The 27,060-nt window shown below is 36.0% G+C and overlaps 1 protein-coding gene, 1 non-coding gene and 1 pseudogene across 2 annotated transcripts; 2 read left to right on the top strand and 1 right to left on the bottom strand.

Annotated features, from left to right (window-relative positions):
• Positions 1-2,351: 2,351 nt before the first annotated feature.
• Positions 2,352-2,459, bottom strand: LOC148563475 (small nucleolar RNA R71). Its single transcript, XR_015884637.1, has one exon. It is a non-coding gene; the product is annotated as a small nucleolar RNA R71 (small nucleolar RNA).
• Positions 2,460-11,478: 9,019 nt separating this feature from the next.
• Positions 11,479-13,170, top strand: LOC148563474 (uncharacterized; annotated as a pseudogene).
• An 8,244-nt stretch (positions 13,171-21,414) lies between these two features.
• On the top strand, positions 21,415-21,888 carry LOC148563473 (mavicyanin-like). Its single transcript, XM_088486142.1, has 2 exons — positions 21,415-21,595; positions 21,686-21,888. The coding sequence occupies exons 1-2, from the start codon at positions 21,415-21,417 to the stop codon at positions 21,886-21,888; spliced, it is 384 nt and encodes a 127-aa protein (XP_088342268.1).
• The last annotated feature ends 5,172 nt before the right edge of the window (positions 21,889-27,060 follow it).

The following is a 27,060-nucleotide window of genomic DNA, read 5'->3' as shown; positions in this document are numbered from 1 at the left end:
GTTCCCTGCAATAACAGTGCCAAGTTTTGATCCGGCAACAACACCAAGTTTTTGGCGCCGTTGCCGGGGATTGTTCGAGTTTGGACAACTGACGGTTCATCTTGTTGCTTAGATTAGGTACTTCTCCTTTTTATTTTTCGAAAAAATTTTTTCAAAAATACAAAAAGATTTTCTAATTTTGTTCTTCAGAGTTTTTAAGAATGAATTCTAGAGTTTCATGATGATTTGTTGAAGTCTGGCTGGCTGAGAAGCCATGTCTAATCTTTTGGACCGAGGTTTCAACTTATCATCACAAGAGCTTGTTGATTTCTATCAATTTTGCTGTTGAAAGCAATGATATGCTAAAGCTTGGCTGGCCATTGGCCATGTCTAGTGTTTTAGACCGGAACTTTCATTGAAGGCTTGGCTGGTTAGTAAGCCATGTCTAATTCCTGGACCGAAGTCTTAGACTAGCATTGCAATGATTCCTGGAATTCTTATTAAAAGTTTTGATTCTCTTTATTTTCTTCTCTATATAATTCTCGAAAATCACAAAAAAAATTTTAAAACCATAAAAACCAAAAATATTTTATGTTTCTTGTTTGAGTCTAGTATTAATTTTTAAGTTTGGTGTCAATTGCATGTTTCTATTTTTCTTGCATTTTTCGAAAATTACATGCATGTGTCTTCATTTATCTTCAAGTTGTTCTTGATGATTTCCTTGCTCTGATCTTTAAATTCTCTTGTTTAGTGTGTTTTGTTGTTTCTCATATGCATTCTCAATTTGTTAGTGTCTCCTATATGAAAATTTTTAAGTTTGGTGTCCTGCATGCATTGTTTATTTGATCTTAGTTGCATTTTTATTGTTTCTCATCATCAAAAAATTCAAAAATATTTTTCAAAACTATGTCTTTTCAAGTCAATAATACAGAGAATTGAAGATTCAGAATATTCAGCAGAGGAATCAAACAGAAAAAGCTGGGCGTTCAAAACGCCTAGTGAAGAAGGAAAACTGGCGTTTAAACGCCAGCCAGGGTACCTGGCTGGGCGTTTAACGCCGAAAAAGGTAGAGATTTGGGCGTTAAATGATAGAATGGGCACCATTTTGGGCGTTTAACACCAGGATGATACTAGAGGGAAGATTTTGTTTTTAATTCACATTTTTTTTCAAGTTTTCATTTTTTTTTAAATCAAATCTTTTTCAAATCATATCTTTTCAATCATATCTCTTTCAAAATCAATTTCTTTCCATTTTATATCTATTTTTACCATTTTCAAAAATCCTTGCTTCAATTCAAGATTTACTTCAAAAATTTTCAAGTTGTTACTTGCCTATTAAGAAAGGATCAAATTTTAAATTTTAGAATCATATCTTTTAACTTCTTGATAGTCAAGTAATCAACTTTAATTTTAAAAATCTTCTTTTTCTAAATTGATTTTCAATCATATCTTTTCAAACATATCTTTTCAATCATATCTTTTTCAAAATTAATTTTTTCAATCATATCTTTTTCTAATTTCAAAATCTTTTTCAAAAATCACTTTATTTCTTTCCCAATCTTAGTTTTCAAAAATCTCAATCAAATTTTCAAATTTCTTTTTAAAATCTTTTAATTAATTTTCGAAAATTCTTCCCCTCTTTTCACATCCTTCTATTTAAAGGACTAAAACTCCTCATCAAGGTGCAATTCGAACTCTATCCCTCTTGATAAGTTCGAATTCCCTCTTCTCCACCTCCTCCTTCTATTCTTCTTTTCCTCTGACACCTCAAGGAATCTCTATACTGTGACATAGAGGATTCCCTACTTTCTTGTTCTCTTCTCTTTCATATGAGCAGGAACAAAGATAAAGGCATACTTGTTCAAGCTGATCCTGAACCTAAAAGGACCTTGAAGAGAAAGCTAAGAGAAGCTAAAGAACAATTCTATTTAGAGGTCCTAACATGACTCTTCAAAGAAGAAGAAACCATGGCAGCCGAAAACAACAACAATGCCAACAATGCAAGGAAGGTGCTTGGTGACTTTACTGCACCTACTCCTGATTTCTATGGGAGAAGCATCTCAATCCCTGCCATTGGAGCAAACAACTTTGAGCTTAAGCCTCAATTATTTTCTCTAATGCAACAGAATTGCAAGTTTCATGGACTTCCATTGGAAGATCCTCATCAGTTCTTAGCTGAATTCTTGCAAATCTGTGACACTGCCAAGACCAATGGGGTTGACCCTGAGGTCTATAAACTTATGCTATTCCCTTTTGCTGTAAGAGACAAAGCTAGGATATGGTTGGATTCACAACCTAAGGAAAGCCTGAACTCTTGGGAAAAGCTAGTCAATGCCTTCTTGGCAAAGTTCTTTCCACCTCAAAAATTGAGTAAGCTTAGAGTGGAAGTCCAAACCTTCAGACAGAAGGAAGGTGAATCCCTCTATGAAGCTTGGGAAAGATACAAACAATTAATCAGAAAGTGTCCTTCTGACATGCTTTCTGAATGGAGCATCATAGGTATCTTCTATGATGGTCTGTCCAAGATGTCATTGGACAGCTCTGCTGGAAGATCGCTTTATCTGAAGAAGACGCCTGCAGAAGCTCAGGAACTCATTGAAATGGTTGCAAATAACCAATTCATGTACACTTCTGAGAGGAATCCTGTGAATAATGGGACAAGTCAGAAGAAAGGAGTTCTTGAGATTGATACTCTGAATGCCATATTGGCTCAGAACAAAATATTGACTCAGCAAGTCAATATGATTTCTCAAAGTCTGTCTGGAATGCAAGCTGCACCAGGCAGTACTAAGGACACTTCATCTGAAGAAGAAGCCTATGATCCTGAGAACCCATCAATGGAAGAGGTGAATTACATGGGTGAACCCTATGGAAACACCTACAATCCTTCATGGAGAAACCATCCAAATCTCTCATGGAAGGACCAAAAGAGGCCTCAACAAGGCTTCAACAACAACAATGGTGGAAGAAACAAGTTTAGCAATGGCAAGCCTTTTCCATCATCTTCTCAGCAGCAGACAGAGAACTCTAAGCAGAACCACTCTGACTTAGCAACCACGGTCTCTGATCTAATTAAGACCACTCAGAGTTTCATGACTGAAACAAGGTCCTCCATTAGAAATTTGGAAGCACAAGTGGGTCAGCTGATCAAGAAAGTTACTGAACTCCCTCCTAGTACTCTTCCAAGCAATACAGAAGAGAACCCAAAAGGAGAGTGCAAGGCCATAAACAAAATCAAAATGGCCGAATTTGGAGAGGAGGAAGAGGCAGTGATCGCCACTGAGGAAGACCTCAATGGACGTCCACTGGCCTCCACTGAGTTTCCTAATGAGGAACCATGGGAATCTGAGGCTCACACTGAGACCATAGAGATTCCATTGGATTTACTTCTGCCATTCATGAGCTCTGATGAGTATTCCTCCTCTGAAGAGGATGAAGATGTTACTGAAGAGCAAGTTGCTAAGTACCTTGGAGCAATCATGAAGCTAAATGACAAGTTATTTGGTAATGAGACTTGGGAGGATGAACCCCCTTTCCTCACCAAAGAACTGGATGACTTGACTAGGCAGAGATTACCTCAAAAGAGACAGGATCCTGAAAAGTTCTCAATACCTTGTACCATAGGCACCATGACCTTTGAGAAGGCTCTGTGCGACCTAGGGTCAAGTGTAAACCTCATGCCTCTCTCTGTAATGGAGAAGCTAGGGATCGTTGAGGTACAAGCTGCAAGAATCTCACTAGAGATGGCAGACAATTCAAGAAAACAAGCTTATGGACTTGTAGAGGATGTCTTGGTAAAGGTTGGAGACCACTACATCCCTGCTAATTTCATAGTCCTAGAGACTGGGAAGTGCATGGATGAATCCATCATCCTTGGCAGACCCTTCCTAGCCACAGCAAAGGCTGTGATTGATGTTGACAGAGGAGAATTGATCATTCAAGTGAATGAAGAATCCCTTGTGTTTAAGGCTCAAGGATATCCCTCTGTAACCATGGAGAGGAAGCATGAAGAGCTTCTCTCAAAACAGAGTCAAACAGAGCCCCCACAGTCAAACTCTAAGTTTGGTGTTGGGAGGTTCCAACATTGCTCTGAACATCTGTGAGGCTCCATGAGAGCCCACTGTCAAGCTACTGACATTAAAGAAGCGCTTGTTGGGAGGCAACCCAATGTTATATCTATCTATTTTCCATTGTTATTTTATGTTTTCTGTAGGTTGATGATCATGTGAAGTCACAAAAACAATTGAAAAAGCAAACACAGAATGAAAAACAGAGAAAAAAACAGCACACCCTGGAGGAAAAGCTTGCTGGCGTTTAAACGCCAGTAAGGGCAGCAGATGGGCGTTTAACGCCCAGTCTGGCATCATTCTGGGCGTTTAACGCAAGAAAGGGGCACCAGACTAGCGTTTAACGCCAGAAATGGGCAAGGAGCTGGCGTTAAATGCCAGAAAAGGGCAACAGCCCGGCGTTTAACGCCAGAATTGGCAGAAAGGGCGTTTTTGCACACCACTCGGTGCAAGGATGAGCTATCATTGACACCTCAAGATCAGTGGACCCAACAGGATCCCCACCTACCCCACCACTCTCTCTCTTCTTCACCCATTCACCAATCACCTCAATACCTCTTCCCCAAAAACCCCTCACCTACCAAATCCCACCATTCTCTTCACCACTCACATCCATCCTACATAAAACCCCACCTACCTCACCATCCAAATTCAAACCACTTTCCCTCCCAAACCCACCCATACTATCCAAACCCTACACCCCTCTCAACTCCTGTAAATCTATCTTCATTCCTTCATTTTCACACAACCTCAACACCACTTCTCCCCCATGGCCGAACCACAAAGCCTCCTCCATCTCCTCCATTTTTCTTTTTTTCTACTCTTTTTTTTCTTCTTTTCCTCGAGGATGAGCAAAGCTTCTAAGTTTGGTGTGGTAAAAGTGTTGCTTTTTGTTTTTCCATAACCATTTATGGCACCTAAGGCCGGAGAAACCTCTAGAAAGAGGAAAGGGAAGGCAAAAGCTTCCACCTCCGAGTCATGGGAGATGGAGAGATTCCTCTTAAGGGTGCATCAAGACCACTTCTATGAAGTTGTGGCCAAGAAGAAAGTGATCCCTGAGGTCCCTTTCAAGAGGAAAGCCGGTTCAACTAAAAAGGCATGACCTCAAGCCCATCACTAAGAAAAGGATGGAGAAAATAAGAGAACCTCATCAAGAGCATGAGGAAATTCCTCATCATGAAATCCCTGAGATACCTCAAGGGATGCATCTTCCTCCACAAAACTATTGGGAGCAAATCAACACATCCCTAGGAGAATTAAGTTCCAACATGAGACAACTAAGGGTGGAGCACCAAGAGCATTCCATCCTCCTCCATGAAATTAGAGAAGATCAAAGAACCATGAGAGAGGAGCAACAAAGGCAAGGAAGAGACATTGAGGAGCTCAAGAACTCCATAAGATCTTCAAGAGGAAGAACAAGCCGCCATCACTAAGGTGGACCCGTTCTTTAATCTCCTTGTTCTTTACTTTCCTGTTTTTCGAATTTTTTATGCTTATGTTTATCTATGTTTGTGTCTTATGATCATTAGTGTCTTAGTGTCTATGCCTTAAAGCTATGAGTGTCCTATGAATCCATCACCCTTCTTAAATGAAAAATGTTTTTAATTGAAAAAGAAAAAGAAGTGCATGAATTTCAAATTTTAAAACAGTTTAATTATCTTGATGTGGTGGCAATGCTATTATTTTTCTGAATGAATGCTTGAACAGTGCATATTTTTGAATTTGATTGTTTATGAATGTTAAAATTGTTGGCTCTTGAAAGAATGAAAGGAAAAGGAGAAATGTTATCTGATGATCTGAAAAATCATAAAATTGATTCTTGAAGCAAGAAAAAGCGGTGAAAAGCTTGCAAAAAAAAACAAGTAGAAAAAGCCAATACCCCTTTAAACCAAAAGGCAAGGGTGATAAAAAGGATCCAAGGCTTTGAGCATCAGTGGATAGGAGGGCCCACAGGAATAAAATCCTGGCCTAAGCGGCTAAAACAAGCTGTCCCTAACCATGTGCTTGTGGCGTGAAGGTGTCAAGAGAAAACTTGAGACTGAGCGGTTAAAGTCGAGGTCCAAAGCAAAAAGAAGAGTGTGCTTAAGAACCCTGGACACCTCTAATTGGGGACTCTAGCAAAGCTGAGTCACAATCTAAAAAGGTTCACCCAGTTATGTGTCTGTGGCATTTATGTATCCGGTGGTAATACTGGAAAACAAAGTGCTTAGGGCCACGGCCAAGACTCATAAAGTAGCTGTGTTCAAGAATCAACATACTTAACTAGGAGAGTCAGTAACACTATCTGGACTCTGAGTTCCTATAGATGCCAATCATTCTGAACTTCAAAGGATAAAGTGAGATGCCAAAACTGTTCAGAAGCAAAAAGCTAAAAGCCCCGCTCATCTAATTAATACTGATCTTCATAGATGTTTTTGAAATTCATTGTATATTCTCTTCTTTTTATCCTATTTTATTTTCAGTTGCTTGGGGACAAGCAACAATTTAAGTTTGGTGTTGTGATGAGCGGATAATTTATACGCTTTTTAGCATTGTTTTTAGTATGTTTTTAGCATGTTTTAGTTAGTTTTTATTATATTTTTATTAGTTTTTATTTAAAATTCACTTTTCTGGACTTTACTATGAGTTTGTGTGTTTTTCTGTGATTTCAGGTATTTTCTGGCTGAAATTGAGGGACCTGAGCAAAAATCTGATTCAGAGGCTGAAAAGGACTGCAGATGCTGTTGGATTCTGACCTCCATACACTCGAAGTGGATTTTCTGGAGCTACAGAAGCCCAATTGGCGCGCTCTCAATTGCATTGGAAAGTAGACATCTAGGGCTTTCCAGCAATATATAATAGTCCATACTTTGCCCAAGATTTGATGGCCCAAATTGGCGTTCAAAGTCAGCATCAGAATTCCCAGTGTTAAACGCCGGAACTGGCACCAAAGTGGGAGTTAAACGCCCAAACTGGCACAAAATCTGGCGTTTAACTCCAGGAAAAGTCTCTACATGAAAATGCTTCAATGCTCAGCCCAAGCACACACCAAGTGGGCCCGAAAGTGGATATTTACGTCATTTACTCATTTTTGTAAACCCTAAACTACTAGTTCTCTATAAATAGGACCTTTTGCTATTGTATTTTTAATCTTAGTCTAATCTTTGAGTAGTTCTATGCTACCTTAGATCACGTTTTGGGGCTGGCCTCATGGCCATGCCTAGACCATGTTCTTATATATTTTCAACGGTGGAGTTTCTACACACCATAGATTAAGGTGTGGAGCTCTGCTGTACCTCGAGTATCAATGCAATTACTATTGTTCTTCTATTCAATTCAGCTTGTTCTTATTCTAAGATATCACTTGTTCTTCAACTTGATGAATGTGATGATCCGTGACACTCATCACCATTCTCACCTATGAACGTGTGCCTGACAACCACCTCCGTTCTACCTTCGATTGAGTGTTTATCTCTTGGATTCCTTAATCAGAATCTTCGTGGTATAAGCTAGAATTGATGGCGGCATTCTTGAGAATCCGGAAGGTCTAAACCTTGTATGTGGTATTCTGAGTAGGATTCAAGGATTGAATGACTGTGACGAGCTTCAAACTCGTGATTGTGGGGCGTTAGTGACAGACGCAAAAGAATCACTGGATTCTATTCCGACATGATCGAGAACCGACAAATGAATATCCGTGCTGTGACAGAGTGCGTTGAACATTTTCACTGAGAGGACGGGATTGTGGCCACTGACAACGGTGATGCCCAACATACAGCTTGCCATGGAAATGATTAAGAAGGATTGGATGAAAACAGTAGGAAAGCAGAGAGACGGGAGGGACAAAGCATCTTCATACGCTTATTTGAAATTCTCACCAATGAATTACATAAGTATCTCTATCTTTATTTTATGTTTTATTTATCTTTTAATCATTCATCCTCCATAACCAGACTAAAACCCCAAAGTGGTCCTTGAGATTGGGCGAGTTACCCATACTTGTCCTTGACTTTCAAAATTCCCTAACAGCATCCCTGACATTCAGCTCCGGGACCCATAGTTGTCCTACAACCCTTTCCGGCGCCAATTCAGCAAACGGAGGGATGATCTGGCACCTCCAATGCCACGCTGGAGTCAGCAATGGCTAGCTGATGTGGCAAATCTGAATTTTGTACCCAATCTGGTCCCTGGTCCCATTAAAACCCTAAAAGCTAAGATCATCCTCTTCATCGCCTGAGCTTCAAACTGCTGCTGCTGATTCCTTCTCAGATCATCCTCTTCATCACGGATTTTGCCCAAGAACAGCATGCGAGTTTTGATTGATAAGTCTTTGGTGAAGATTGAAGATGATAGAGTGATGTTACATGATTTGATTCAATATACGGGTAGAGAAATCGTTCGACAAGAGTCTGAAGAGCCTCGAGGGCGTAGCAGGATTTGGAACTTTGAGGATGCAAAACGTGTTTTGGAACAAGACAAGGTAAGTTGGTTTCTCTTTTACAATGCTCAAATTGGTTCATAAAAGATTATGTATGACTTAAATTGACTTATGTGTGATCTTTGAAGAATCATTTTGAGTATTAACTCTTATTTTTCCTTTAATTCTTTAAATAATATGTTAAGGTCATTATCTATCTGAAGTTGTTTGGTGCTTTTATGGGCTAGCAGGGTAGCCATAAAATTGAAATTATCAAGCTAGCATTCCCCAAAGCTGATGAAAAACTTAATTGGGATGGTGTAGCATTCATGAAGATGAATAATCTCAGAACAATTGTTATTAATAAAGGTGACTTTTCAGACAGTCCCAAACATCTTCCAAATAGTTTGAAAGTGCTTAAATGGAGAGGATATCCTTCACAAATTTTCCCATTTGATTTTTATCCAAAGGAAATAGCCATATTGTGGTTACCAGATAGTTCCATATCATCACTCATTAGTTTCTTTCAGAAGCAAAAGGCAAGTACAATACAAGAAGTCTATTTTTTTATAATCATGAACATTAATTTATCCATTTTAAGCTTATTTATTTGATTTATATTACTTTTTCTTTGGCAGGAGTTTATGAATTTGAGAGTTTTGAATTTCAGCAATTGCCAGCACCTAGAACAAATACCTGATTTATCTGTTGCCCCACATTTGGAAGAATTGTCTTTCTGTTGGTGTAAGAACTTAACTGAAGTTTATAAATCAGTTGGGTTGCTAAATAAACTTAGAATGTTGGATGCAAAGGGTTGTTGCAAGCTTAGGAGTTTTGCAGACCTTATGTTGCCTGCTCTCCAGCAACTCCGCGTTTCGTCTTGTTCAAGTCTTGAGAGTTTTCCAGAAATATTAGGGAAGATGGAAAGTTTAACAAAACTTGAGTTAGAATAAACTCCAATAAAAGAATTCCCACCTTCAATTCGTTATATTACTAGGCTTGAAAGATTAGAATTGTGGCACTCTAAGATTGTTCTGTTGCCAAGTAGCATTTTTCTGATGAAAGAGCTTAAGTGCTTGAGAATTCAAAACTGTGATGGTTTGCTGTTACATTCACAAGAGAAAGTTGAGGAGCAAATAAGCTCAGTTGTGTTTTCCAATCAGCAACACTTTGATTTCAGAAACTGCAATGTATCAAATGAGTTTCTTCAAAGGAGTGTTCCTTGGTTAGTCAATGTGAAAGAGCTGAATCTATCATCCAATAGTTTCACAATTCTTCCTGCATGCATTGAAGGATGTACCTTCTTGAAGGTACTTATTTTGGATTATTGTGGGAATCTTCGAGAAGTCGGAGGGATTCTACCAAACATTGAAAAATTCTCTGCAAGAAGATGCATATTCTTAAAATTCTCTGTATGTGTTATTACCTGGAGCTGGAGGCGATGAAGAGGATGATCTGAGAAGGAATCAGCAGCAGCAGTTTAAAGCTCAGGCGATGAAGAGGATGATATTAGCTTTTAGGGTTTTAATTGGACCAGGGACCAGATTGGGTACAAAATTCAGATTTGCCACATCAGCTAGCCGTTGCTGGCTCCAGCGTGGCATTGGAGGTGCCAGATCATCCCTCCGTTTGCTGAATTGGCGCCGGAAAGGGTTGCAGGACAACTATGGGTCCCGGAGCTAAATGTCAGGGATGCTGTTAGGGAATTTTGAAAGTCAAGGACAAGTATGGGTAACTCGCCCAATCTCAAGGACCACTTTGGGGTTTTAGTCTCCATAACCATTTGAATCTGCCTGACTGAGATTTACAAGATGACCATAGCTTGCTTCATACCAACAATCTCTGTGGGATCGACCCTTACTCACGTAAGGTTTATTACTTGGATGACCCAGTGCACTTGCTGGTTAGTTGTGCGAAGTTGTGATAAAGAGTTGAGATTACAATTGAGCATACCATGTTTATGGCGCCATTGATGATCACAATTTCGTGCACCAGTTCTCTTATGTACTTAACTTCCTCTAGACCCGACATTGTGCAAAGTGTTGGATTGTGTTCTAGGTTCCAATCCAAACCAAAAGAGTCACATCTTTCTGCAGTTAAAAGGATCATTAGATATATTCATGGCACATCCAGTTTCGGTCTTTGGTATCCTAAGATTGATGATTTTTCTGTAGTTGGTTATTGTGATGCAGATTTTGCTGGCGATAGAGTTGATAGAAGAAGCACTTCAGGCTTACGTTGCTTCCTTGGGAAGTCCTTGAATGTTTGGTCCAGTAAGAAACAGCCAACTGTGGCTTTATCCACTGCAGAGGCTGAGTATATTGCTGCTGCTTCTTGTTGTTCTCAGCTTTTATGGTTAAAAACACAGCTTGCTGATTACAAATTAAAGGCTGAAAATATTCCCTTAATGTGTGATAATATGAGTGCCATTAATATTTCTAAAAATCTAATTTTGTACTCTAGGACTAAGCATATTGAAGTAAAATTTCACTCAATAAGAGAACATGTCCAAAAGGGTGATATTATTATTCAATTTGTTAAATCAGAAGAGCAATTAGCAGATATTTTTACAAAACCACTTGCTGAGGACAGATTCTGTATGCTTAGGACTTGTCTAGGTATTTTGAGTTATGATTCTTTATTTTGAAAAATGCTAATGTGTTTGCTGGAGCTTTTTTTTCTCATGAACAGGTATGAGACAATTCTGGGCAGAAGAAGAGCGTTCCCCCTTAATCAGCGTGATCTGGGCTTATTTCAAGTGCAAAATGATTTGGACCATCTTCAAAAATCAGAACTAGAGTGGTCCAATGTGTTTCCATTAAATCCAACTATCCCTGGGCCCATATATGAATGTCACAATTTTTTGTTAGGATTATTTTTTTTGATGGGCTGTGTGATTAAAATATCTTTTGAAAGGATTTTAATTTTTATCCAAAAGGATTTTCAGTTTGATTTATTTTTTGGTTTTATTTCAAAATTTAAAATTAATTTCTAGTTTTATTTTAAAATCAAATAAAATCTTTCTTTTATGAGGTCATGCCTTTTCAAGTCTTTTCAAATGGTGATGCAGTTGCATGGTTTTGGAAATCTACTTTTGGGGTACGGTTACCAACACTCCCTCTCTTCCCTCCATAACTTCTCCTCAAATTCTTCAGTTTCTTCCCACTCTCTTTATGGCTTCTCTTCCCTCAAAAGCCTAAATATCACCAAATGAGGAAGAAAACCATTGCTAAAAAGCCTCCTCGTGAAAAAATCTTCAAGCCTCTCACAAAGCCCTCAACCCGCTCTCACGACCGAACCTTCACTCCATCTCCTTCTCCTCCTACCTCTCCTCCTCGGTGTGATCCCATGGCACGAACCAAGAATCCCTCTAGGGTTACTCCTTCCGCCAAGAAGACACCACAGACGAAAGAACCTCCATCCAAGCCAGGGTCATCGAAACCGAGTTCATCCAAGGGGAAGCGACCAGCCACACCAGAACCTCCACCCGAGTCTACACAACCAAAGTCTAGGTCTGTTCCATCACGTTCTCAAAGAGGTAAAACTCGAGTTCCTCTTAAGTCAGTTAAAGAACCAGACATTGACCCTTTTGATCACAAAGCTCACTTTTTGACTTCTCATTCGAACTATAACCCTTATAGATTCAAATCTGCCATGAACAATGATTTTTTTGAAGGGGTTATCCAGTATCGTACCCTATGTCCCTCTTTTCTCGCTGATTTGCCATCTTTGAAAAGAAAAGGTTTTCCATTTGTTGATAACTTGATTTTTCTAGACTGGAATCACCTTTTTGACATCAAAAAGCCTGTTTATCCCTTGTTGGTCAAAGAATTTTATGCAAACATGACTTATCATGAAGGCACTGCTCACTCATATGTAAAGGGCCGAGACATAGTTTTAAATAATAAAACTATCAGTGATGCTTTGAAGTACACTGATGTTGGGCCTTGTGCTTACACTTCGGTTAAGTGGGATGAAGGTGTTGGAATTTCTTATCATGATGCATTGGCACACATCTGTGAACATGTTTCTCTAATTGATGGCATTACATCCACTCACAAAGCCCTAGGATATGAGCGTGCTCAATTGCACCGAATGGTCAACCACATTATTCTGCCTCAAAGCGGCTCATATCAAAGGGTTTCCTACACTGATACTCTTGTTTTATATGCCCTTCTCACCAAAACTGAAATTTCATTTGCATACTTGATGGTTAGATATATGTTTGACTCTGTTAGGACTGAAAAGGACAAAGCACTTCCTTATGGCATGTTTCTAACTTGCATATTTGAGTATTTTGGTGTTGACTTGACCAATGAGAATTATGAAAATAGACATTCATACCTAAAGGGGGGTGGTTCAGTGAAACAGAACAAAGGACCCACTAGATCTGAAAGAGTTGTCCTAGATGATGAAGATGATGATTTTATACCTGAGGATTCTCCTGCTCCTTCCACTGAGGGTACTTCCATCTCCACTGGAAAGAAATCTGCTCTGCTGAATATGGTCAAGGATGTCGCTCAAGAGTTTGTTTCCCAATCAAATCACTTGATTGAAATGAGCAAAGAACAAAGGAAACTGGCCAGCAAGCATGAGAACTTCCTGAAGAAATCAAGGGATAGGGTGGCTGTGCTCATGACATTCATTGATAACTTTCAAAATGATGAAGACATTGCCACTGATGTTGAAGAGGAGGCTGCTTCGGAGGGGAATGGTTCTGATGCCTAGGATTTGTCTCATAAAACTGTTGCTGCTGCTCTCTTTTTGTCTCATGAATTCTGTTTCTTTAGCTACTTTTGAACTGTTTCATTTTGGATGACTGTAATAACTCTAGATATTGCTGCACCTTTGGTAGTTTAGTCAGTACTTTGCACTATGAGCTAACTCATTTCTGCAGGATGCAAGACTTTAATTTTTTGTTGATCTTGCTTATTATCCACCCTTGATGACAAAAGGGGGAGTAATAGCAATAGGATAGATCCTAGTACTTCTTTTGGGATTTTTGCTGCATTAATACTTGATTTCACATGCTGAATCATTTTGCTGATGATATTAGCTTGATGTTGGGCTGATTATGTGATGTTGCTTATCTGATATCCCTTAGCCAAGATAAATGTATTTTAGCCCTTTATTGTGCTCTCTTTAAGATCAAAGAAAAATAGGAACAAAGAGGAAAGCACAAATTCAGGGAGAGCTAATCTTGAAAAGGAAAGGGGGAGCAACATAAGAGCAAATGACAAAAATCAAAGGGAGTTTCTATACCTTACTCAATTTATTTCCTTTTTGATTATTACTTAAATCTTGTTTGTCATCAAGGGAAAGATTGTTGAGTTAAGAAATTAACTAAATTAATTAGTGATGATAAACATTATTTTTGGGCAAAATAAATAATTAGTGTTGATTAATTATATTTACTTATTACTAATTGTTTATTGTTGTAGGCCAAAATTTCATAGCCCAAATGGAATGAAAAGCAATCAGCAAGGTTGGTGGGCTGAAAGCAAAAATCAGAAGCCCAAAAGAAACAAAGCCAAAGAAATCAAAACGGGTTGCTTAATGAAAATCCAATCCAAGCCCGTATCCATCCCACAAAGCTTCTCTTGTAAGATTGAAGTCTTCACTCTTTCAATGTGCAATGTTCCTCTCCTCTCTGACTAAGTCAAATCAGAACTTCAGAAAAGTAAGAAAGAGAAAGAGAGAGAGCTTCTTCACCAAGCTAGTCACCAAAGAAGCAAGAGAGAGAAGGATTAAGCCTGAAACACAGAAATCTAAATCAGAAAATCCAAACCAAATCAAGCTTAGGTTATAGGTAAATCACTTTCTCATACATGCAAATCGGCTTCATCTCTTCTTCTCAACTCTCTGCTCTATCTGAAATGGGATACAAGGGAAAGAGGATTTCTGTTCTTCTCTGCTGTGTATCTACAGTCTTAAACAAGACTTGGGGACCAAGTTGGTTTTCAAGGGCTCAGATCAAGTTGACCATTGGAAGATCTCTATGGTTGCTGCTATATGGCTTTCGGTCAAGGTGATAAAATCAGAAGGAAAGTGTCCATTCTGAGGATTTAGGAGAAAAAGTGAATCAGTGGGTTGGTGAAGCTCAAGGCTCAAGGTGTTGACCTTGGAAGAAGAACCAAGCAACATGCAAGGAGATAAAAGATGACTTTCTGTTCATTCAGAAACCAAAGAGAGAAAACCAGAGTTTGAGAATAGTGTTCTGCAAAGAAGTTCCTCTACTTGGATAATGCTTTCTTTCAAAGAAGCATTCGGCCAATACTAAAGAACTGTATCTGAGGTTTGCGAATCTGGTTTTGCAAATAGCAAAGAGGCTGCTGATGAAGTCAATCTCCTTCATGTTTTACAGATTGTAATGTACTTTTCTATGTTTATCTTTCTGTAATTTCTTGTGAGAAAAGGCATTGTGAGAAAGCTCAAGTAAAAGCCATGAGTGGAAAAAGGTTGAGTGAAATACTTGAGAGAAAAGCCTAGAGTCATTTTCAGATTTCTTTAGGTGTGTTTATGTCTTGTATCTTGTACCTGTGAGGTATCCCTTTCTTAGTTGGGTTATCACTAAGAGTGAATAGTTAGGTATTAGCATAGCCAATGTCAAGTTAGGTTAGAACTTGAGTGTGAAAGGATTGGGTCAATCCTGTGAAATTGGTGTATGTAATACTGTTAACTATAGTAAAATTTTTCCATAGTTGTGGAGGAGACTGGATGTAGGTTGCATAGCACAAGGCAACCGAACCAGGATACATGCTGGTGTTAGCTTTTCTCTTCTCTGCTGAGTTCTGTTTTCTGATATTCATGAGACAAAAATAAATTGTCTCATAAATTTCCGCTACTGAGTTCAAACAGAACCCGAATTGAAAGTTTGTTTAAAAAGGGTAATAACAGCAACTAAAAAGAAGGCATAGATTCAACCCCCCTTCTCTAAGCCTACCACAATCTTCAGTATCCTTTAATTGATAGATTAATTCGTCTTGTTTTGACTTTTCCTGTGACAACAGCAACAACTGAACGGGCTTTTTCAACTATGAAGATTATTAAAACAAGGCTTCGAAACAAGATGGAAGATGAATTTTTAGCATATTATATGATTGTATATATTGAAAAGGAGATTGCTTCAAAATTCACTTCAGAGATGATAATTGATGATTTTAGTTCCTTGAAGCATCGTCGAGCAAGTTTAAAAATACCAAAATCTTAAAGTATATAGTTGGATATTGACTTTTATATAATATAATTATTCCTTTGATATATATGCTACAAATCATATTTTGTTAATTTTTTGTTATATTATATTTTAATTTATTTTGTATTTAATTGGCCCCCTCTTATGAAATTTCTGGTTCTGCCACTGCATTTAACAACTTGTTATAATGGTAGTTGAAATAGACTGCTATAGTGTTAGTTCTCTAACATTATTATGGTAGAAAAATATATTTAATTTGTTTTGTTGCCTTCTTTTTACCACTCTTGTTGCATTTAATTTTATCAATATTATTAGTGGAAAGAGACTTCTGGATTTTGAGTGCATTAAAGATGTATTTGTTTATAGGTACGAGACACTGAGATAGAGACACAAAATCATATTTGACAGAAAAGATATGGACAGAGACAATATTTCTAAAGACATTAAATTAGTGTATTTTGTATTTTTTTTTAACAAGAAAGATAGAAAAATACTAATAAGAGACACAACTTCTTTTTTATTCTCTTTTATTATATTTATTAAATTTTTATAATTATATTTTTTATCATTATATTTTTAAAAAAAATTTGTATGAAAAAAATTAGAGTAAATTAAACTTCTTATTCTCAATATTCTATCTTGTTTTATTTTCAAAACCAAAAGCGGTCTAAAAGTAAAACAATTGTATAAGTATAAAACAATTTTAGAATAGCATTACCAATTTGCCATAGTGATCATAGGTTTCGGTTAATTAGTTCGATTAGGATACGCCCCTAATTAACGAAAAGCAGAGTGTTGTTAAAAATGCATAGGCACAATGAAATGTAGATATGCTAACATCATTGGCAGGCTCCTTTCTCGTCACCTTAATTCAAATAAAAATTAGGTAAGAAACTCACCTCAAAACAAACTTATGTTACCGATGTTACCATAATTTAGTTTTTTAACTTGGCCAAAAATAGCCATAATAAAGCCAATTTTAGCTAGCTACTGCCACTATTAAAGGGTACCATACAACTCCACCATTGGATCGTTCATACACCAAGCATTGATCAAAGAAACAAAAACACAAATACAATACGAGGTTTTAAATTTGAAAGAAAATGAGTTCTAAATTGTACCTTAGTTTCTTCATGCTGGTCATGATTGGGTGCATTGTTTCCGTGAGTTCACACAAGACGGTGCACATTGTAGGAGATAATTTGGGTTGGATTCTGCCCAAATACACTGGTTTCTACAATGACTGGGCCAAGAAGAGAAAATTTTGTGTTGGGGACAAACTTTGTGCGTGATATCTATTGTATTTCTATTTTCTAGCTACTATATACTTATGGAAATTAAATTTATTCAAGAACTAACTAATAAAAATTGCAGTGTTCAATTACAAACCCGGGTTGAACACGGTGGTGCAGGTTGAGAAAGAGGACTACGATCATTGTTCGATGAAGAAGACTCTGGCTCAGTACTTCATGGGGAACACCACTTTGACGTTGAACAATTGTGGTGACTATTATTTCATCTGCTCTGTTGGCAAGCATTGCGAGGCAAGCCAAAAGCTTAAGATCACTGTTACATAAAACAACCACTGAATTGTAACAAATTGGAGGATATCCGTGCTTTAATTGAAGTTCAACTATAGCCATGCCATGCATGCACATCTATGAATACTATGTTGGAGTATCATTTTGAATATTTTAACAAAAATATACCTTTTCGTCATCCATCAATAATACGTTATGAGATAATTTCATAGAAATATTTTACGTTGTACTCGTATGAAACGAATAATCAAGCAAGGAAATGTGGAAGAACTATAGCAAAGAATGTAAGGTTTCTTTTAGGTATTTATAAAATGAATTAAACCCAAGCATTGCACCACGAAATGTGGAAGAACTCTAGCAGGGAAAAAAATGAATAAGTGCTTTGACAATAAATGACTATGAACACCAAATGGCAAAGTAATCGTAAACGAAAAATAATAAAATCACATGATTAGTCATGGCACAAAATAGTGAATACAGATGTTTTATATAAAGATAATAACTGTAATACCAATAAATACATTTCTCAAACTCTTTTCAAATTGTTTCCAATAAATCAAACCAATTCCAACAGCAAAATCATTTTCAATAAATCAAAACTATTTCTAATATCAAAACATTTATAAAATCAAACTAATTAAAAATCAAACCATTTTCATATCTCAAATCATATCCAATTCTCATAATCATTTCCAATAAATCAAACAAACCAATTCTCAAATTCTCAAATCATTCTATCATAATCCAGAAGCCAAATTCAAGAAACCAGTCCAACAACGACCAACTCAACAAACTAAAACAACAAATTAGAATAACCAGCTTCCTCAATAATTCAATAAATCAATAAGATAAATAATCACATCCATCCAAACAGTTCAATTCAATTTATAAGACTCACATAATCATAAAAATATGTTTATTATACTATTATTAACTTATAACAACTCTTAAAAGTAAATTGAATTTTAAAAAATGCCCATACCTCAACTCGCCGAAACTCTCAAAACCAAACGCGTCAAAGCCCCTTTTTCTTTCAATTCATAGCGGCGGCGGCAACACTTTCAACCGCTCCCGTATTAGCAGGAGTCATCAAACACCATATGCAGTAGTCATAATAACTAGACCCTGAGACATTAACGTCGTAAAATCCTTAACAAACTATAACAAAATACTAACGGCAAGAGTTCCAACGCAAGAACAACTTAATATATCGAGAAAGAACCAAGAACCGAGCAACCGCAACGCCAACGGTTGACTCCAGCGAGCTCCAGCAGTGGCAGATTCGACCACCGCGACCAAAACAGCGGCGACGGTGGCCCCTGGTAGTGACGGTGATAGAACAGTGATGTGTGAGCATCTTAAGCACTTTTCATTAGCATTTCTTATAGAAAAGTCATGACTTTTGTTAGTAATTATATAATTTTTAAAACTATTCTATTAGTACATTGATTTCTTTAGTTTCATGATTTTTGTAGGGAAATTTTAGGAAAAGAGAAGCAAAAGCACAAGGAGGAACCAAGAATTGAAGACAAGTGCAAATAGAATTTGTGGATGTTGTAAACCCTGACCTCCTCACACTCCAATGAGCATAACTTGAGCTATAGAGTTCGAATTGAGGCAGTTCTAGTAGTATTAGAAAAATAACTTTCATAATTCTTCAACGATATATAATAGTCTATATGTTTTCTCTGGCATTATGGCGCTAAACACCGCGACATTAGCGTTTAGAACCAAACTGTGTCCAGCATCACCATTTCATTTGGGACTCCTGGTGCCAAACGCCGGTTTTTGGCTCCAGACAAGAAGTAATAAAGTGCAAAATTGCATAAAAAGTGGCGTCAAACGCCACCAAAGTGGCATCGAATGCCTACAACATTCCCGGACCCGAGAAATCTTCATAATTAATGAAGATTTGAAGACACCAAGCTTAAATTACAAGGAAGATTATTAGTTAGTCAAAGAGTCATTAAAAAAAGATTGATTCGATTTAGATTTTATTTTGTGTTGATTTAGTTTGAATTTGAATTCTAGGTTTAGTCTTAGAGGTTTTACTATAAATAGAGGACTTCCTTCCTCCCCAAGAGCACGCATTCACTCTCTGTCTCTTCCATCTTACACTCTTCATTAGTTTTAGGTTTTACATTAGATTAGGATTTGGAATTTTCTACACTATGGACAACTAATCCTCCATTGCTAAGGCTAGGAGCTCTATTTATTTTGATGGATTAATAATTATTTGTTCTTCTACTCTTAATTAATGCTTTGATTATTGTTTAAGAATTGGTTTCGTTCTTCATCTTAGGGATTAGTGATTATTGGAAAATAACTCTAATTCTACTTGAATTTTATTTGAGTTTGAAAAAGTTATATCATTAGAATTAAAGCTTGAAACCAATTTCTCATAATTCCTAATTATCTGGACTTAGTTTGGTACGTGACATATAACTGCATTATGCTTTGGGGTTCTTAGGGTTGCGTCCTTTATAAATCAGAATTTGAACTTCAGCCTCTAATGCAATTGAGTGATCAAAGGATTGATAGTTGGTTGCATTAGAGGAGATTGGATTACCTAGGAATAGAAATTTAATCACTTGGGGTTTGCCAAAAACATAATCTTTGCATGATCAAGGTAGTTGACATTGAATATTAATCCAAAAATTTAAATATCCCTAACACCCTTAACTATCTCTATCATATTATTTTCTTAACCAATTTTAGTTTGCTTTTATTTAATTCTCTATCTTTATGTTATTTGCTATTTAAATCCTAAATTTTGATTGTCTGACTAGAATAATCAATTGACTATTGTTTGCTTAATTCGTTAATCCTCGTGGGATCAATATTCACTCACCTGAGTTTATTACTTGGTACGACTCGGTGTACTTGCCATAGTTGTGGAGTGTAAATTCTGCACCAAACGGCGACTCCAATGACGGCGTGCAACTCACCGGCGACTATGGCAGCAGCGGAGGACGACATCAATGGTGGTAAAGGTAGTGGAGGCGGCGACGAATCTGCGGCAGTGGAGGCACGGCCGCGCAAACAGAAACTCCCTCCGTCGATCTCTCTCTCTTCTCAAGCTCCGCTCTCTTCAAAGCTTGCCGGCAGCGGCCGTGGAAGCTCAACGATGTCAACCCAGCGACGCGGCTCCCTCTCGCGCGTCCTTCCCCTCCATTTTCAGCAACGGTGCATGCGGGTTAGGTTAGGGTTCCACAACGGAACGGCGAGCTGGACGCGGCGGGGCGGCGATGTTTCAGGCTGGACGGAGCAGAACACGACACGAGCTGGATGCGATCTCCCTTCTCCTTTCTCTGCACTCTCCGTTCTCTCTTTCTTTTATGAGTGAGGAAAAGCTCTGTGTGTGTGTGTGATGAAGGCTTTGAGGTGGATGGCGGTATTGATGATAAGGGAGTGAGGATGAGTGTTAGGTTAGGGTTAGTGTCAATTAGAATTTTGATTTGGGAATTAGGGTTTAGGTAGAATATTAATTAAAAAATAAATTTAATTTAATAATAATATCTATAAAAATATTATTTAATTATCAACTTAAAAATTATTTTTAAATAAATATTCTAATTCAATATTAGAGATAATTAAACTAATTTTTTTATTCATAAAACAAAAAAATCTAAATATTCAAATTAAAGAATATAAAATTCTCATTATTTTTCGATTATTAAAGCTTTTAATTAATAATAAAAAAGTACTCAATTAATATAAAAATCTTTAAAAATATATTATTGAATAAATAAAATAAATCATTAAATAATTTATTATTTAATTTTTAAAAATAAAAAATCTTACACTCTTTATCTCTTTCGACGGCATGACCTAGGTTATTACGCGCTCAAACCCTCGCTCTTGCTCTCACCTTCACTCATCGTGTTTTTAATCTACCAAACCAACTTGTTTAACTCATGAAAAGCTGTTGATATTGATATTATTTTTATCCAATGAAATGTAAATATGCTAACATCATTGGCAAGCTCCTTTCTCGTCACCTAATTCAAACAGAAATTAGATAGAAAACTCATCTCAAACAAATTTATGTTACTGATGTTATCATAATTTAGTTTTTTAACTTGGCCAAAAATAGTCGTAATGAAGCCAATTTTAGCTAGTTACTGCAACTATTAAAAGGTACCATACAACCCCACCTTGGATCGTTCATACACCAAGCGTTGATCAAAGAAACAAAAACACAAATACAATACGAAGTTTTAAATTTGAAAGAAAATGAGTTCCAAATTGTACCTTAGTTTCTTCATGCTTGTCATGATTGGGTGCATTGTTTCCGTGAGTTCACACAAGACGGTGCACATTGTAGGAGACAATTTGGGTTGGATTCTGCCTAAATACACTGGTTTCTACAACGACTGGGCCAAGAAGAGAAAATTTTGTGTTGGTGACAAACTTTGTGCGTAATATCTATTGTATTTCTATTTTTTAGCTACTATATACTTATGGAAATTAAATTTACTGAAGAACTAACTAATAAAACTTGTAGTGTTCAATTACAAACCTGGGTTGAACACAGTGGTGCAGGTTGAGAAAGAGGACTACGATCATTGCTCGATGAAAAATACTCTAGCTCAATACTTCATGGGAAACACCACTTTGACGTTAAACAATTGTGGTGACTATTATTTCATCTGCTCCGTTGGCAAACATTGCGAGGCAAGCCAAAAGCTTAAAATCACTGTTACATAAAACAACTACTGAATTATAACAAATTGAAAGATATTCGTGCTTTAATTGAAGTTCAATTATAGCCATGCCATGCATGCACATCTATGAATACTATGTTGGAATATCATTTTGAATATTTTAACAAAAATATACCTTTCCATCATCCATCAATAATACGTTATGAGATAATTTTATAGAAATATTTTATGTTGTACTCGTATGTATCGAAATGAATACTCATTTCTTTATTATTATTATATATTATTATCGGGGCGAGATGCTAGTAATTACTAATTAGTCATATCTTATTAAGGTTGAAACGTTTTTTTAGGTCCATCTCCCATCTAGGAGGCCCAATGTATTTATAAAATTCGTAAACCCAAGCATTGCACCACGAAATTTGGATGAACTTTAGCAAGGGAAAAAAATTGAACAAGTGCTTTGACAATAAATGACTATGAACCGCAAATAGGCAAAGTAATCATAAATGAAAAATAATAAAATCACATGAGGAGTCACGGCATTAAATACAGAAGTTTATATGAAGGTAATAACTGAAATATGAATAAATATATATTATATGAAATAATTTAATTAAATATGTTAAATAATTTAATAATTTTTAATTATGTGTATAAAGATATTTTTAATGAGAAATGATCTAATATTATCTAGTAATTAATTCACAAAATATAAATAAAAGTAATAACGGCCGACGTAGGTAATTTAAAATTGCAATAAATAAATGAACGGAGTTTTCATAGTGGCAGTCTGTGCTGCTCTGCCAAAATGAGCAGCGTTATGTAACTCTCTAGTCAGTAGGGGACTCCAACTTTAAATCGGGCTCCAGCTTCCAATGGATAAGCCCAACATTGCTCTGGCCCAGAACATGATGCGGCTCATCAATAAAACAAAAAATAAAACCAAGTTGGGTTGGTCTAGTGGTTAGCTCACTAGTCCGCTTAAGCAAGTGTCGGGGGTTCGAATCCCGCCTTGTGCATGCAGCAACCCATTGGCCAGCGGCAAACCCTTAAATGGAGCTCAGTACCGCGACGGATTAGTCCTTGACCTGCCGGGTTGGGGGATACCGTGGGAAACCAAAAAAAAATAAAACAAAAAATAAGATAATTCATTTATGCGATATGCAATATACATATTATACAAATACATATTAAACTTTTGTATCATATTTAATATAAAATATCATGGATTAAGTTATGTTTGGTTTAAAATAAATATAAAAATTAAAAAATAAATTTAAAATTTAAAAAATTAAATAAAAATATTATTAAAATTTAGTGTTGAGTTTCCGAAATTTTAATCCCTACAACAATTCCAATCTCCAATCTCAGTTAGTAGAAACAAATACTACCGTATAGAACATTGAAATTAATAGGTGGGACCGCAGTCACAATCTTGTGGATGAAACAAAACAATATTGATTGGCTGGATAAGACGTGTCGTTGGGGACCAAGCAAGCCACCATGTTACACATTTGCGCTAAACCAGAGAACAACCTCTTGTGTTGATGGTTACATGAACGGCTGGGATTCAATCTCTTGGGCCCGAAAGAACTATAGCAAAGATCCTCTCTGATTCTCAATCCATACGTGTAACCGTCTCTTGGCATTTTTCGGTTTTCTTCCTCTCTGTCTTCTTATGTTTATCTGCTTCAGCAACCGCAACCTTGTGTTTCTTGAAAGACCAAATTACCTCATCAAATTCAAAGCAATTAGTATTCTTCATGGGACATTATTATACTCTTGTCTCAATTTTCTTCTAAAAAAAATGAATTATTGGTATACCAAATTTATTATTTGGAATTCAGCCAATTCAACAGGATTATGAGTATGGATCTATTAGATTTTTCTCTATACTATTTAATACATAAATAAACGATGATGTCTAATTATGTGAATTTTTCTTCATGTAAAAATAATATAAATAATTTAAAATATTTGACGAAATTTTGATAATAGGCAGCATTAGTTCATACTTCATGATATAACGATGGAAAGTGCATAGGGGGATGAGGGTAGGGGACCAGATAAGGTAGAAGCCCAAGAAGGGCCCAAGTGGGCTAGGTTAATTATGGTTATGAGTGTGTGAAAAATCCCAGTTGTAGAAAATGCCAACATCATAAGCAGGCCAGGCCTTTTTCTCAAATATATAAAACATTGGATGCATGGTTAATCACTTAATCTAGCAGACAACGACACCTCTGTCTCTGTGGCCTAACGTCCCCATTGATCACACACACTCACACATATGCATGATTTGCCTTTCATTCATTCAAGTGGATCATTAATTATTCATTGCACATGACTCTCTCTGTGAAGTAGCTAGTACTGAACTAGTGTCATGCTACACAGACATAGATGCGTCTTTTAAAACAAGGAAAGAGACGCATGCACGTCTATTAGTATCAATGAAGAGCATGTTTGTCGATCATTTTGATTATTTCTTAAGCGATAAGATATTATTATTATTATTTCAACTTTATTTGGTTACATTTTTTTGCATGATATACATGGTCCATGGAGATCAACTACAATAAGCCTTTTCTGACTTGCTACTTGCTAGTATGGAGTATATGGAGAATACAACGTATAAGACAAATATATTTTTCGCTCTGCATCCTGCAATATTGTTTTTATTTGTATATAATATTATAATATATAATATTGGCAGCACCACCTAGCGTACCATGATAGGCACAAGAGCTATATCTACCGTTACGAAACATAGGTTCTCTCCCCCTGGATTAATTTTCTTGGCAGATATATAATAGCTATTTTTTCAAAAAAATATATATTATATTTTTACGTGCCGCATTGCATTCAACATCTAATCTAAGGCACTCTGACAAATTTATACATCATAATTCTCAAACCGCTAAAATTGTATAACACTGACAATATATATCCTGATAATACTACTAGACAATTAATTTACATTTTTTTGTATAGTTAATAAAAAGGGAGGCAATGTTTCTTAATCAAGATGATTTAGAAGTACTAAGTAGTACGCAGATGAGAAATGTTGGAGGAAAAACGGCTAATTGTGTTATTATTGAACTTTTTACTTTTTTGGAAGTGACAAATTGTAATCTTCATGGGTTTGATGAGCTTTTGATGCTTACTATATACATATATATCATGATGATATCAAATATTCCCTGTCTGTATGTTGCTTTTTTCATTGACCGTAGACCTTCGTTCCGTTCATTTTCAAAATGAGATAAATAAACAAAAAGGGTACAAATTCAATACACAAGTCACAAATAGTTAGTGTCAATAATTAGTAATAAAAGCTTACAATAATATCAAATGTATCGTCACCGCCAGTGTGTTTTTAAAAAAAGAAAAACGGAGAAAGGTAACGGATGTGACATGCGTAACGGCGGAATTGAAATGGGTACGAATTTGTGCTTTTATGATGTTGAGGAGGGTGAGTGGTGAGTGGTGAGTGGTGACAAGAAAAGTGTCCAAGTATAGTGGTGCCACTTGCACCCTATCTTCTGTTATTGTGTCAGAAATTGGGTTAAACCCAAAGGCCGAAACGCATTTTCATGTTGCCTTCTACCCTTCAACCTCAACCTCAATTCCAATTTTACCTGCCACTTGGCACCTCAAAGTTCCTCTCTTCTTTTTCTTTTGCTCTTATTTTGAGTAGTTGGGAAACAGGCCTCAATTTGGCCTAAACAGAAAATCTAAATTGGAAAGAAGTCTACTGGTAATCTATCTTTAGTTTTGGCTTTTGATGGGGGCCGAAAGCCTTGGCCTCTTCCTTTCCTCTATTTGCTTTCGGCATTAGAAACAAACAATGCCACAAAACAACTTAAGGGTTGACTTTCTATCTTTGAATTCTAGACCAAATTGACTAATTTTGCATTATTTGTACCCATAATTTCCCCTCCTCCTTTTTAACAGTCAAATTAACTTCTTTATGGATAGTTCATAAAAGACAGGTTAGAGGGGGTTTTTTTTTTTTTTACAAAGAAAGTTATTATTTATTTATCAATAACTTGTGAAAATCAATCTCCCGAATAAATTATGTAAATAAAGTAATAAACACACAATAAATTGTATTTTTTCTTTTGAAAAAAAAAAAGCTGAATATTTTAACACATTTATTGTATGTACACTAGACCAGACTTTTACCTGCATGCCAGCAAGATTTATCCAATCTAAATCCAACATGCAAACCCAAATTAGTAAGTTTGCATTAAATTGCTGCCACTTTTGCTGAATAAGAATTTTAAAAATATATATGAATTCATTTCAATGTTATTTGAGTTAAACCTCAAAATAATTTTTAAGATTGGCCGTTTCATCGAAAAATGTTTAAAACTCTAGTTATACCGTAAAATTTTTTATTCTAATACATATTTTAAATGTTCGTGATATGAATAGTTTAAATATTATTTAATAATTATTAATTTATATTTTTAAATATTAAACTATTCAATTTAATTCCATATATTTTAGTTTTTTCTAATTTAGATATTAGATTGGATTTTATATTAGTGGACTTAGAATTTATTTTGACCTAATAAAAAGTTATAAATACCTTCTAAATTATTGTAGCCGTCACAGAAAAATCAAAGGAGTGCCAAAATATTTGTTAGTTTCATGATAAAACTATAATATGGACAAGTGAGATTGAGTGAATCCGAAGTCCCTCTCTTGTATCGAAAAATTTGGTAGAATATTAAGTAATTTTCTTCGATTCAATTTTTGAACTATGGTGTGGATAAATTAGGTTGAGTGAGTCCTTATATAAAGAAATTAGATAAAAAGTATAATGCTTTTTTTTTTATTCAATTTCAATATACTATTTTAAAAATATTTGGTAATAAAATAATATTAACAAAAAGCTGTCAAAATTCATTACTTTTAACTTTATTTAATGCATCATACAATAAATAAATGCTAAATAAAATAAGTTTAGATTGTTTGATAGATTATTTTTTATCTCTCTAACATTATCGATCTTTTTTATTAAATTTTAGTTATTATTTATCACATTTTCTTTCCGTTGAATTACTCATTACATCGAGAATAATTTGACAGATATCTTTTCACTTGAACTAAATAAAACAATATTACTTTAGTTTTGACGCTAAATAATTAATAAAACGATGTTATTTAACTTTAATAAATCACAAAATATGTTATGTACATAACATAT

This window comes from Arachis ipaensis, chromosome B5, assembly GCF_059453495.1.
Source record: "Arachis ipaensis isolate K30076 ecotype BB chromosome B5, ASM5945349v1, whole genome shotgun sequence".
NCBI lineage: Eukaryota > Viridiplantae > Streptophyta > Magnoliopsida > Fabales > Fabaceae > Arachis > Arachis ipaensis.
Note: the sequence above shows the minus strand (reverse complement) of the source record. Positions and strands in the feature narration are given on the sequence as shown.